Consider the following 12,824-nt stretch of genomic DNA (forward strand, 5'->3'; position numbering starts at 1 on the left):
CCTCTGATTCTCAGCAACAAGCGATCTGATGGCAATTTCCTTTGCCCGTTTTTGAATTGTGTTTGCCTTTGCAGGCAGGGTGGGGGGGATGGGAACTGAACTCAGGGCCTTCCCACTGAGCTACATCCCCAGCCTTTTAAAATTTTGACATAGGGGCTTAAGTTGCCAGTTGCCCAGGCTGGGCTGGAAATTTCAATCCTCTTGACCCCAGAATGCTGAGATGACAGGCTTGTGCCACTGTGACCCAGCTGGTTTGCGTTTTTATTGTATTGGAGAGCTTGTATTTTTATCTGTTTTGTTTTTTTTGAGATGGTCTTGTGTGGTCCAGGCTTGTCTTGAACTCCTGGCAATACTCCTGCCTCAGCCTCCCAAGTATTGGGATTACAGGTGTGCACTGCCATGCCCAGCTAGGGCTGGGGTTTTTAAACTATTGTTTTTATAAGATAAAAATAACTTACTAAATTACCAGAAAGGCCAACCACAGAAACAAAAGTTCACAGAGAGGTGAGAACTTGAGTCTGCTTGGGAAGTCTGGCTCCGAACAGCCCACAGCACATGCGTGTTTCCTGGCAGCTGCCCCTCCCAGAGGCTGAGCCCCTCGTGCCTGACATTCTGGGTGCTGCCTTAGTGGACTATTTTTTTTTTTTGATACAGGGGATCGAACTCGGGACCTTGTGCTTTAAAGGCAGGTGGCGGAACCACTGAGCTAAATCCCCAGCCCCAGTGGACTATTTTTTACAGTGGTCTTTTTTTTTTTTTGGTACCGGAGATCGAACTCCGGTCCCTGCGCTTGCACAGCAGGTGGTGAAACCACTGAGCTAAATCCCTGGCCCCTTTTACAGTGGTCTTAGGTTTACAGAATTGAGGGAAGTGCAGAGAACTCGGGCCTGTCTCCCCGCTAATGTGTGTGGGTCCTGTGGCGCAACAGCCTTGCCTTGTGGTCACCAAAGCCCTGGCTGACGCCGGGGCTCCTGCTGGGGGTTGTGCAATCACTGGTTCTGATAGGTGTGTGGTGATGTGTGCGCCACCTGTTCGCTTCCTAGGCCTCCACGGTAGCCAGCTGTGGTGGCTTGCTGGTTCCAAACAACAGTCAGGACCCTCCAGTCCTTTGGGTATCCGCCCACTCCTGGGTGCCCCTGAGAGGCAGGACTCAGGCAGGTTGCTCAGCCTCCGTCCTGATCCCCACGTGCCTGTTTACTGTCATCAGACAGGGGTGAGTCGCAGTGCCCCGTGCGTGGCCTGTGGCAGCAAATGGGCAGGGTGTCTTGGTACTGTTTCATCCTGACACCTGGCCCGTGACCTGTTGGGTGCTTAGGGTTCTGATGACAAACCAGAGGGGACACAAGGCCAGGGCCTGCTGGTGATGGCTCACCTGGCGTGGAATTCTGTCCCTGCGCCCGGCACTTGCGGGCCGTATGGCTGTGCCGGGCTGGGGAAGTGCACGCACTGACTGTTCTCCTGGAGCAGCACTTTTGGCCACTGGCTAAGAGTAGCTTAGCTGCCTGGCAGTGGCCCCATCTGTGGGGAGAGGGGGGAGCTCCCCTGGGGGTCCTGTAGCACAGGTGGCGGGGTCCAGTTCTCTTCCTGCCCAGGCCACCCAAGGGCCACTGAGTGCTCCTGGACAGGGCTCAATCCATCAGGCAAGCAAGGCCACTGTGGCCCATGAGGCCCCTGGCTCCTGGCCTTGTCCCCAACACTTCTTCCATCACCAGGCATCCTTGTGGTTTCTTTATCTGCAGACTCCACTTGGATGCCCAGCCCCAAGACTCCACCCACAGGAAGGAGCCTGTATGCTCCTGCCTGAGCCTTTGCACCGCCCTGGACCCGGCCTGGAACAGGTTTCTCTCCACTGCTCACGATTCAAGACTGGTCAGGTGAGCAGAGATGAGTAGTGGTGACTGGAACCCCATGAGCCTTCATAGGGGAAAAGGAGACAGGAGGGTTGGAGGGCGATGCAAGGATGGGCATGGAGATCGGCTACTCTCTAAGTAACAGGAGTTGATGGAACGCAGGTTGAGGATGCTGTCAGACGCGGAGCAGCAGTCCGGCCCACAGCAGGCCTGTGAGGGCCTGCTTGTCCTGGAGTCAGCCGGGCTGGCGAGTGACAGCAATGCGGGGAGCTTCCCAGGGAAGCAAACCTTTCCGGTGCAGGCGATGCTGGGGACGGAAGTTATCTCGTTCTGTTTCTAGTACCATCCCTGCTGAAGCAAATAAGAAGCTGGCAGGGCGTAGTGTGTGTGGGGGTCCGGGGTGCAGCTCGGTGTTGCACGGCTCACCTGGAAGCACCAGGCCCCGGGGCACCCTCAGCACTGTCTGAATCTTGGGTGTCACCCAGGACAAGTCACCGCACCGCTCTGACTCGGCTTTTCTCCCGTCCCATGGGCCGGCCACAGGACGGCACGACGGTTCCCTGAGGGTTAAGATCGGACGTCGGGACGCCCGCGGCCCAGCAACGGGGACGAAGCGTGGAAGACCCAACGCGTGCTCGCCGCGGAGGACTGACTCACCCTGAAGCCTCGGGCGTGGTCTCGGCCTCTGCCGCACGATTTAGTCCCACCCCCGTCCACGGCTGCGCAGCTCGGGAATCCCCGCCCCTCCCCGGGACTTTTGTCTGCGCCCGGCCGCCGTCCAGGCGCGCCCACTTCCTCCCTCGCCCACGTGGTCGGCTAAGGCTGTGTCCGTGGCGCCGTGCTTGGGGCTGGCGCGACTCCCAGGCCTCACGAGCGGACCAGACCCTTGACTCGCGACCACGGCCCCCTGGGAGGGGCGGGGGAAGGAGCCGGGCAGGTCCGAGATCCACCTGGGAGTCCCGGAAGTCGGCGGGAAGTCCTGGGCCCTTGGGCGGGGTAGAGGTGCCAGGGGTCCCAAGGAGGTCGGAGGTCAGAGTTCGACAGGGGTCCGGGAGGTCAAGGCCGGCGCCCGTACCCCGCCTCGCATGGGCGTCTCCAGCCTGCGGGCTGCGCTGCTGAGAGCCTGGGAAAGGTGGACAGCGCGCCCTGGCCTGCACATCCGCTGGTAAACGCCCGCCGCCCCGCATGCTCCCAACCCAGCTACTTGGCACTGCCTACTGCGCTGGCCTTTCCAAGAGTCCAGTCCCCATGAGAGGCCGAGGTGGGGTCCCCGGGGCGAGCTTCTGGCGAGGGCTGGATTGGGCTTGAGCTGCGCACGGCCAGCCGCTCTGTGCCCCGTGGCCCGACTGGCCCCGCGCTCTCCTCTCCCGTCTTCCCAGCCCGTCCCTGATGGCCGGGAAGGAGGCTCCCCTCGCGCCGGCTGCGCACCCTCCGCACAGGAAGGCTGGTGGGAGCTGGGTCTGGGAGGAGGGGCAGAATCCCCCAAAGAGGCTCCGCAGCGGCGAGGTCGACGAGCCGCCGCGAAAACTGCCCAAGCGCAAGATCGTGCTGCTCATGGCCTACTCGGGAAAGGGCTACCACGGCATGCAGGTGAGGATCGGCATCCCACTAACTCCGCTCCACAGGGGGACCTCAGAGAAGGGGCCACCCAGCAAATGGGAGTCGGTGGCCCAGCTGCCAAGATTTAGGTTTGAGTCCAGGCCACTTTCATCAAACTCTGCTCTGTGAGAGATCATGCCAGGTGGGGGTTTGATTGGCACAGCACCCAGGCGTCTCCACAGGTGTCAGGGTTGGCTAGTGGCTGTCCTGTGTGTGACTCTGGGCCAGCAGGCAGATCTGCATGGGAATGCATGTCCCCTCTTGGACAGGCTGAGCTGGCCAGGCTTACTAGTATGAAGACTGAGCACACGCCCTCGGGGGCGGTGCTCTGCATGTGGGCAGAGCAGCAGGGAGGTGTGGGCACCCTTGATTGTGCAGCCAGCACCAAGCCGACCCTTTCCTGATTGGAGCCCACAAGAGCAGGTAGGCCTCTTTTCTTCTTGGGTCCCCCTGCAGCACTCCCTTGTTCCAGGTTCTTTTTTTGGAGGGGGCAGGGTTGAGACAGGGTCTGTGTACCCCAGGCTGGCCTTGAGCTTTCAGGGATCGTCCTGCCTCAGTTCCCAAGTTTCACGTTCTTTGAACTTCACAGGACCAAGTTCCTGGCTATAAACAGGATCCCACTGAAATAACAGTTTAGGAATGTGTAACCCAGCTAGGTGTCTGAGTAATTTTTATTTATGAATAGTATTGGTAACAGAACAGTTCATAATTATTTTACTTTTAAAAAGTAACTGTACTGGAGACTGAACCCAGGTCTTTTGCACTGAGCTACATCTGCAACCCTTTATTATTTTGTCTTGAGATAAGATCTTGCTAAATCACTAAGTTGCCCATGCTGGGATCCAAGTTGCAATTCTCCTGCGCCAGGCTCCCAGAGTGCTGGAATCACAGGGATGCACCACCACGCCTGGCCATAAAACCAATTTCCTGGCAGCCGATCGATGGTGACTATAGGTTGGAAAATGTTTTAGTCTCATTTAGCCTTAAACCTTAGGTGGGGCAGACAGATCCCCTCCACTGCTCTCTGGGTGACTTACACTTTTTGAGAGTGATTCTGAGTATGTAAGGTGTGTGCTGTAAGCACTGCCTTAAAACTCTCTCATCAGCTTCTTTGCCTCAGTTCCTTGTTAGGGAAGAGTGGGTGGTGACCGGCTCACCATGGGGGTACTATTCCTGACTCCGTTTGAAAAGTGTTCATGGTTTCACACTGAGTGAAGGGACTGGACCGCTGGAGGAGCCTGCAGCTGGACTTTGGGAAGGGTTCCCACCACTGTTGCCCCCTCAGAAGGGCAGCAGGTGTCACTGTCCCTGAGTTTCTGCTTGGCCAGGCTGAGGCGCAGGGTACTGACCTGTGGACAGAGCCTGTCCCTCCCAGGGTGTGTCCATCCCGGGAGGCTGCATTCGGGCCTGTGAGCTGAGGGTTCAGGAAAAGCCTGGACAGCAGCCCAGCCTGGTGGGCGGTTTCCCACAGGGGCACTGGCAGGGACGGTGTTTCGGGCCTGGGTGCTCCACAGACCTCGTCCTGAGCAGGGCATGCGGCCCATGTCACCTGGCCCCTGGCTGCGAGGACTTGGCAGAAACAGCCTGGTGTTTTCTCCAGAGGAATTCGGGGTCCTCGAAATTCAAGACAATCGAAGATGACTTGGTGTCTGCCCTGGTCCGGGCCGGCTGCATCCCTGAGAGTCACGGCGAGGACATGCGGAAGATGTCCTTCCAGCGCTGCGCCCGCACAGACAAGGTGGGTGGCACCTCCAGCTGAGTGTCCGTGTGTCAGCCTCCTAGGGTGCGGAGAGCAGAGGCAGGATGCAGCAGTGCCTGACTGGAATGGGGTGTCGGGTGGCCAGAGGCCCAGGGGCAGGATGAGCTCAGGCGCAGCTGGATCCGCATGGCAGGGCCGTGTCTGCCAGCGCTGGCCTTTGTTAGCCCGGCCCCTACAGGGGATCCGCCCACATCAGCCCCCAGTGCAGATGGGGTCGTGCGGCCACAAAGACGAGCCCCGATTGTGCTGGTTCATTTTCTAGCAGCCATGAAGAAAGAAGAGGTGAAATTAGTTTTCACAGTCAACTTTTTAAACCCAGTATATCCAGCGTGTACTCATTTCCACGTGCACTGAATGTGAAAATCCACAAATGGGGTGCACTTTACAGTACACGCTCCCCACTCAGCACCCCGCCACACTGGCCTACACGTCCATCGTGGACTCAGTTGCTGGCCATCTGGTGGCCCATGCTGATAGGTCTCCCACTTCACATACCTGGGCCTGGGTGTGGACCACAGGGCCTGCGTGGGCAGGTGGCCCCCTAGGGCTGCAGTTGTGTCACCTGAGGGGATGTGCGGGGCCATGGGGCACAGGGGCGTGAGCCTGCAGTTCTGCAGCACACAGGAAGCCAGGATCACAGGCGTCCACCACCACCCCTGGCCGTGATGCTGATGCCTCTGTCTCCCAGGACCCTGGCCCGGCCTGGTCCGATCAGAGGCCAGGCCAGCCTCGGAGTGGCAGTGAGGAGGCAGGCTGCGCTCCAAGCCCTCTTCCCCCAGGACAATCCCACCAGGGCCATGGCCCAGGGCAGAGACTGCTATGTGGCTCTGAACCACCTTCTACTTTTTCATTTTTCCACTGGTACCTGTTTTCAAGGCAGGGCCCTTGGCTTAAACACTTCATATTATTTCCACTGCCATTAGAGATGGCTTGGTTCTCCTATTTGCTTTCTTGCAATTAGGAAATACTCGAGGAGTAGAAGCTTCCGAGACTGATGTTGGATGGGTGCATATAGCACCGGGCTGAGAAACGAGAATGTTGTCCCGGGATCGAACCCAGGGCCTCACCACGAGCCGTGTCCCATCACCCAACCCTGGGGCCTCTCACCCTCTCGTGACACAGACGGGAGCCATCCCTTGCTGCCTCAGAGTCCTGTCTATGTGGCGCCTTTTCTTTGGAGTTGCTGGGAGTCAGGTCTCACGTGGGGCTGTTTCCATCTGGTGCCCGACCTAGGTCACCCGAGAGCTCTGCAGTGGAGCCTGTGTGAGGGCTGCCCGGGGACCCACCTCCTCCCACTCTCCTGTCTCACAGGGTGTGTCCGCAGCAGGCCAGGTCGTGTCCCTGAAAGTGTGGCTGATTGAGGACCTTTTGGACAAGATCAACAGCCACCTTCCCTCCCACATCCGGATCCTGGGTGAGCCTCGCTGAGAGCCTCAGGGAAACACGGGCCACATGTGCCCTGTTCCTGCAGGGTGTCTGGACGTGGAGGCAGAGAGGAACGTGTCTTCCCGTGTCCTCTGGGACCAGCCACGGAGCAGATGGGGACAAAAAGCCTCTCGGCCAAAGAGGCCAGTTGTAACACGGGGCTTTTTCTTTCTTTCTTTCCTCTCTCTGGTTCTTTTCTGGGATGGGCTCAAACTTGTACTCCAAACTTGCTTCAAACTCCGATCCTCTGTCTCAGCCTCTCAAGCAGCAGGGACGGTAGGTGTGCATGCCACACCTTAATGATGGTTTTCTTTGTCCCCCCATGGCCTTTGCACCCTGGGGCAGGCCTGTCCCCTCAGAGGGCTCCTGGGTGTCAGTCCTCTGGGAGCACGATCCATGTGCAGGGGCCCCAGGGCTGCCCAACAGCCAAGTCCCGCATGGCTGCTCAGTGGTTAGTGTCCTGTGGCTGGAGAGGCATCACAGGTCGTGACCTGCACTGTGGCCCACACCAGGTCGTCCGCTGGCGCTTTTCAGCCCTTCTGTAGCAGTTAGTCCAGGACCACAGAAGTCCTCCTGGGGTGTCCTTATGAGGTTTGTGATGCTGATCTTTGACACAGGATAGGACACCAAGGGTGGAGGCACCCGCACAAACAGGACAATGCACACAAAAGAACACGTGCCCGGTGGGTCTGTGCTGTGGGGCACCTGCTGCCTGTCACTCATGAGGCAGGTTGGTCCTAGGAAGCGAGAAGCTGTCATGGGGTGCAGACTCCACGCAAGGGGAGTGGGGCACAGCCTGCCTGTCTCCTGTGGGAGCTCTGTTTGTCCTGCCCTGAGCCTCGGCAGAGTCCCAAGCCCCACCAACAGTGGCATTTTTTGTGGCACAGGGGTGGGAAGCTGAGACCTTGTGCATGCCCAGCAGGGCTCCACTGAGTTGCACCCAACCTTGTAGTTCTTGCCTATTCTAGAAATCTGTGCAGACACAATAGGTGGGATCCTCTGGATACAAGTCTTCCTTCTGTCCTTTCTTTTTTTTGGTGGTTATGAGGACTGGACTCAGGGTCTTGTCTGCTAAGGAGGTACTACATCACTGAGTTACATTCCCAGCCTTTTCTTATATTTTTGAGATAGGGTCTTGCTAAATTGCCCAGGCTGGCCTCAAACATGAAGTCCTCTTGCCTCAGCCTCTGGAGTGGCTGGACCTGGAGATGTGTGCTACCAAGCCCACTCTGACTGTGCCACAGACAGCCTAGTCGGTCCCGTGCTGGGGGCGCCAGGCTCCCTTTCTGGCTGCTGTTCTGCTCCTGCTCTGTTGGGATCATCTGGCCGGCTCTGTTCAGGGCCTCTGGGGTTGTGTCCAAGTCTTGGTGCTGTGAGAAACTGTGTCGCTGTGGTTTGCAAAGCAGTGTCGGCCGGGGAGCCCTGGGTCTCGCAGTACTTCCCCAGGCTCAGGATTGTGGGCATGGTGACGGGTGTCTGGTCCACACCAGGGCTGTGGTGTGGTGTGGTGTGGTGGGTTTATTTCTGCACGCCCCCACCAACTCGGGTCATGACGGAGCCTGTGTCTGTCCAGGGTCTGGGTTTCTCTGGGGTCTGGGTTTGCACGGGCCCAGGGTTCCATGAATGTTGGTGAGTGGTGCTGCCTTCACAGTGCCCAGGATTCTGCCTCTGGTTCTGCTCACCTGCACATCTCCATCCCCAGGGCTGAGGAGGGTCACAGGCGGCTTCAACTCCAAGAACAAGTGTGATGCCAGGACCTACTTCTACATGCTGCCCACCTTCGCCTTTGCCCACAAGGACCGGGATGTGCAGGATGAGACATACCGCCTGAGTGCCGAGACGCTGCAGCAGGTCAACCGGCTGCTGGCCTGCTACAAGGGCACCCATAACTTCCACAACTTCACTTCACAGAAGGGGCCGCACGAGCCCAGCGCACGGCGCTACGTGCTGGAGATGTACTGTGAGCCACCCTTCGAGCGCGAGGGCCTGGAGTTTGCCGTGATCAAGGTGAAAGGCCAGAGCTTCATGATGCACCAGATCCGCAAGATGGTGGGGCTGGTGGTGGCCATCGTGAAGGGCTATGCCCCCGAGAGTGTGCTGGCGTGCAGCTGGGGCGAGGCAAAGGTGGATGTGCCCAAGGCACCAGGGCTCGGCCTGGTGCTGGAGCGGGTGCACTTCGAGACGTACAACCAGCGCTTCGGTGGGGACGGGCTGCACGAACCGCTGGACTGGGTGCAGGAGGAAGCCAAGGTGGTGGCCTTCAAGGAGCAGCACATCTACCCCTCCATCGTCAGCACCGAGCGGCATGAGCGCTCCATGGCCCAGTGGCTCAGCACCCTGCACATCCACAACTTCAGCACCACCTCGCTCACCACAGGCTCAGGCTCCCAGGTAGGGGTGCTGCCCCAGCAGGTGGGGTCTGCTCAGTGCAGCACAGTGCAGTGCTGGGCCTCTGGGAGGGACCTGGTGCCTGCTCCATTGCCTGACTTATTTTTTTGGTTTTTATTTTCTTGAATTGAGGCTGATCTTGAACTTGCGATGTAGCCCAGATTGACCCTGAACTCATGGTGACCCTCCTGCCTCAGCCTCCTGAGTGTTGGGACGACAGGCCTGCGCTGCCCTGCCTGGCTTGACTACCCAATATAGTATTAGAATGAGAAGGGTCAGGACTCCGGGTGGGACCTGGTGGTGGGGCGATGACTCCTGGCAGTGCCCCCAGGTGGGACAGTGCTGGCCCTACAGTTCTTCCTGTCTCCTTGTCCTGCAGGCCCCTAGCCCGGTGGATGGCAGCGACGGGGACGCAGACTGAGCCTGTGGGGATGCACATGCCTCTTGACCCTAGAGCCAAGGACTCCAGGCCTGCCCGCTGGGCTGGCTGCACAACCTCAGGACCACGCCATCACAGTACACCTTGCCTTACCGTTGGTGCATCTGTGCGTGCCCCTTGGCAGGTATGCGCTATTTTTTTAAAGAAGAGATTTTTTTTTTGGTACCGGGAATCAAACTCTGCTCCTTGCACTTGCGCAGCAGGCGACGAAACGACTGAGCTAAGTCCCTGGCCCAGAGATATTTTTTTTTGAGACAGGGTCTCACTGTTTAGCTCAGGCTGCCTTTGAACTATGTAGCCCAGGCTGGCCTTGAACTTGTGGCGATCCTCCTGCCTCAGCCTCTGGAGTGCCGAGATTTTCTTATTAAATAAATATGTTTACTTAGCAATTCCATTTCCTTTTTCTTGTGTTTCTTGTCAGGAGACTGGGACACTGCAGAGTGGGGAAGACAGGGCAGGCAGGGAGTGGGTGGGTGGGTGTGGCTGAGCAGGGCAGGCAGGGTCTTTGGGGTGCTCACCAACTCCCAGTCCCTGCCCTGACCCCATGTCCCCGCCTGCCTCTGCACCGAACAGGGGTCTGGCCCTTTCATTCTCAGTCCCTGCTCATCCTCACCACCAAGGTGCCTCCCTTGCTCTGAAGTTTACCCTGCACATGCTTTGCCCTCAGCCTACACTGCTCATTTAAACAACACCTTTTTAATTTCACTTCTTTTTCGGAGACTTGCTTTTGCTGTATTGCCCAGGATGGCCTGAGCTGTGGTGCTAAGGCGATCCTCCTGCCTCAGCCTCCTTAATGCTGGGATTACAAGCGTGTGCAACCACACTGGGCTTTAAAAGTCACTGTTTTAAAATGCAAAATTCAGTAGCTGGGCCGCCTATAATTCCAGGAGTCTGGAAGGTTGAGGCAGGGGGATCCCAAATTCCAGCCCAGCCTGGGCAACTTAGCAAGACCCTGTCTAAAAAAAAATTAACCAAGGACTGGGGATGTAGCTCTGTGCGAAGGCCCTGGGTTCAGTCCCCAGTACCGCAAGAGTGTACGATTCAGTGGCTTTTAGTAAACTCACAAAACTGCAAACATTACACCACCTTCACTGGCAAGCACCCCTAGGCCCCCAGCCTCTGTGAATCTGCCTTTGTAGCTTGTGGCCATCTGCGTGTGGCTCTTTCCTCAGAGCGACTCTCCAGGGTCATCCACATGGTGGCGCTGTCAGGACTTTGCCCCCTTTTCCTGGCTGAGTACTCCGCTGTCGGACCCGAGGCACTCGACTTTGGGCGGGTGTCTGGGCTTTGCACTTGGGCTGGGAACGCGCTGCTGAGACCTCGTGGGGACACAGGGAGCGCCCCGACTCTGGGAACTAGCCCACCTGACGTGCGGGCTGCCAACCACAGGCCTTCGCGCAGCCTCCTGAGCGGCGACCACAACCCTACACCGTACGGCCGGCGGATACGAACGTCCAGTACCATTCGAGCCGCCCGAGCCCGCCCGAGCCCGGCACGGGCTGGTCAAGCCGGGCCTCGTCGGTCGCGCCCTGGCTCTCCGAACCCGCTGAGCCTCTCCTCCGACTGCCGGCGTTGCCGAGGCCACCGCTCCACCCACAGCGACGCGGCCGCGCCCCAAGCGCCCGGAGCAGCCTCCACCGCACTGCCCCGCTCCCCGCGGCCTCTACCTCCCCGCGGCCTCTACCTCCCCGCCGCCGCCGACCCCGCCGCCGCGCTGCGGCCTCCAAAGCGTGCGCGCTGTGGCGTCTGGCGCCCTCTCGCGGAGGGAGGCCGCACCAGCCTGGGCGCCGTGCGTCCTTCCCGCTTGCCGTAGCCGCTGCGCCGCCGCTTCCTGCGCCGCGGACCCGGATGCGCCGAGCGGCTGAGGCGCGCTCGAGCCTCCCGCCGTCTCGACGCGGCAGAGCGCGGCCCTGAGGCCCCGGTGAGTGCGACGGCGGAGCGGCGGCGGAGCGGCGGGCGGGAGGCCGGGCGGCCCCGAGGCACTGTGGGCGGCCCCTCAGCCTCGCCGCCGCGTCGTGTCAGGAGCAGGCCGCGGCGGCGCTTTGTCGCGGGGCTGGGGCCCGGCCGGCCGCGCTCTCAGTGGCCGGGGCCGGGGCCGGGCAGTGGTTTGGGTTCTGCGGGACCCTCATACTGCCCGGCGCGGAGGAACGAGACGCTCGGCTGGCGACTCGCGCGCTGGCTCGGGTTCGGGTCTCGCGCCGTCGCCGTCCCGGGCTCGAGTGGTCCTTTCTCTCCGGCCTCCCGCGCCACCGCGCCCGACACAGAAGCGTCCCGGGAGCCCGGGGTCGCTGCGTCGCCGGGGCGGGCGCAGGGTCGCCACATCCTCCCAGGTGCCAGGGCGCGGCCGGCCTCGCGTGGCCGGGCCTGCTCGGTCCCGTCCTGCGCGCCGGATCCTCGGCAGCCGGGCCCGGTCTCTCCGCAGGCCCCGCGGCGCGGTTCTGTGCCCAGCCGGGCGCGGTCGCCCCGCTCGCGACTCTCAGTGGCCGGGGGTGTGGCTCCGCGATGGGGCTGCCCCGGCAAGGCCTCGGCTTCCACTAGAAACCGAACCGGACCGAAATACAGGGTCTCCGGGTGGCGCTCGGACCGTCCGCGCCTGCCACTGCGTTCTCAGACCCGCGCAGCCCCGGTGGTGCAGGCCCTCGATCTTCCTCCTAGAGCTCTCCTGTTGCCCCTGAGGTGATTTCCGAAGGGCTTCGCGCCGCCTCCACGGCCTCTTGGTTCACACTCGGCTCACTTTGCTTCTGCCCAGACCCTCACCTGGGGATCTTCTCCAGAGAGGGCCCTTCTGCCTCTGCTCAGCAGCAGCAGCAGCTCCTACCGCGTTCCTCTTGTTCTGTCGCACTTGGATTCTTCCCTCCTTGGGCTCAGGAACTGTGTTGTGTTTAGTTCAGTTAAATTCTCAGTGGGTTAGTCTCTGGTATAGTGAGTGATCAATATATATCCGTTGGAGAAGAAAATTAAAAAACGATTTCCTAAAGCAAGTGGATTTGGTAGGGATCTCAGCGTACAGATGCCGTTAGTAAAGGTGACTGTGCGGCTGTAACCCTGGTGTGCTCTCAGCTGCCTGTTAGAAGGCCAGGGCTGGGCAGCCCGAAGCGCACGTCAGAGGGGAAGAGGGGAATGTGTGGCCCAGCCGAAGGCCCAGCACTTGAGGTGTCCACGGAAGGACTTAGCTGCTGGCCCTGTGTTTCACTAGTCCTGGGATGTGGATTTGTAAGCTTGGTGTCCCCCACGGGAAGCGTGGGAGCTTCCTGGTGGACCAGCCACAGGTTTTGTCCATCGTGTCCTGTTTCTTTGTATGCAGATTTCCTGACTTCTTTCTCTGCCCCTGTCATTTTGTGTTGTTTTGCCTGGAAGAACTCTA

At 59.7% G+C, this 12,824-nt stretch overlaps 2 protein-coding genes across 26 annotated transcripts in view; both read left to right on the forward strand.

Moving 5' to 3' along the window:
• The first annotated feature begins 119 nt into the window (after positions 1 to 119).
• Pus1 (pseudouridine synthase 1) lies at positions 120 to 9,854 on the forward strand. Of its 2 annotated transcripts, XR_015446181.1 has the most exons (8): positions 120 to 1,874; positions 2,394 to 3,015; positions 3,230 to 3,440; positions 5,050 to 5,187; positions 6,520 to 6,622; positions 8,336 to 9,024; positions 9,154 to 9,278; positions 9,401 to 9,854. XR_015446181.1 is itself a non-coding variant. In XM_021257701.2 (7 exons), exons 2-7 carry the CDS (start codon positions 2,936 to 2,938, stop codon positions 9,440 to 9,442), a joined length of 1,263 nt encoding a protein of 420 aa, XP_021113360.2. In that variant the 5' UTR covers positions 1,538 to 1,874; positions 2,394 to 2,935; the 3' UTR covers positions 9,443 to 9,854. The 2 variants fall into 2 exon arrangements, 1 of the variants encoding a protein (XP_021113360.2); XM_021257701.2 differs by lacking the exon at positions 9,154 to 9,278 and having other exon boundaries at positions 1,538 to 1,874.
• Positions 9,855 to 11,169: 1,315 nt separating this feature from the next.
• The window catches only part of Ep400 (E1A binding protein p400), a 106,575-nt gene continuing 104,920 nt past the window's right edge, over positions 11,170 to 12,824 (forward strand). For 23 of the 24 annotated variants that reach the window (XR_002394605.2, XR_002394604.2, XM_021257704.2 and 20 more), the window contains exon 1: positions 11,170 to 11,381. The gene's annotated coding sequence lies outside the window, so the exon portion shown is untranslated. Of the gene's footprint in view, positions 11,382 to 11,507; positions 12,137 to 12,824 lie in introns of those variants that run through there. The other variant, XM_021257705.2, reaches the window with a different exon arrangement.

This window comes from Heterocephalus glaber, unplaced genomic scaffold (assembly GCF_053883595.1).
Source record: "Heterocephalus glaber isolate CG9 unplaced genomic scaffold, H.glaber_assembly_v1.0 deba00001687, whole genome shotgun sequence".
NCBI lineage: Eukaryota > Metazoa > Chordata > Mammalia > Rodentia > Bathyergidae > Heterocephalus > Heterocephalus glaber.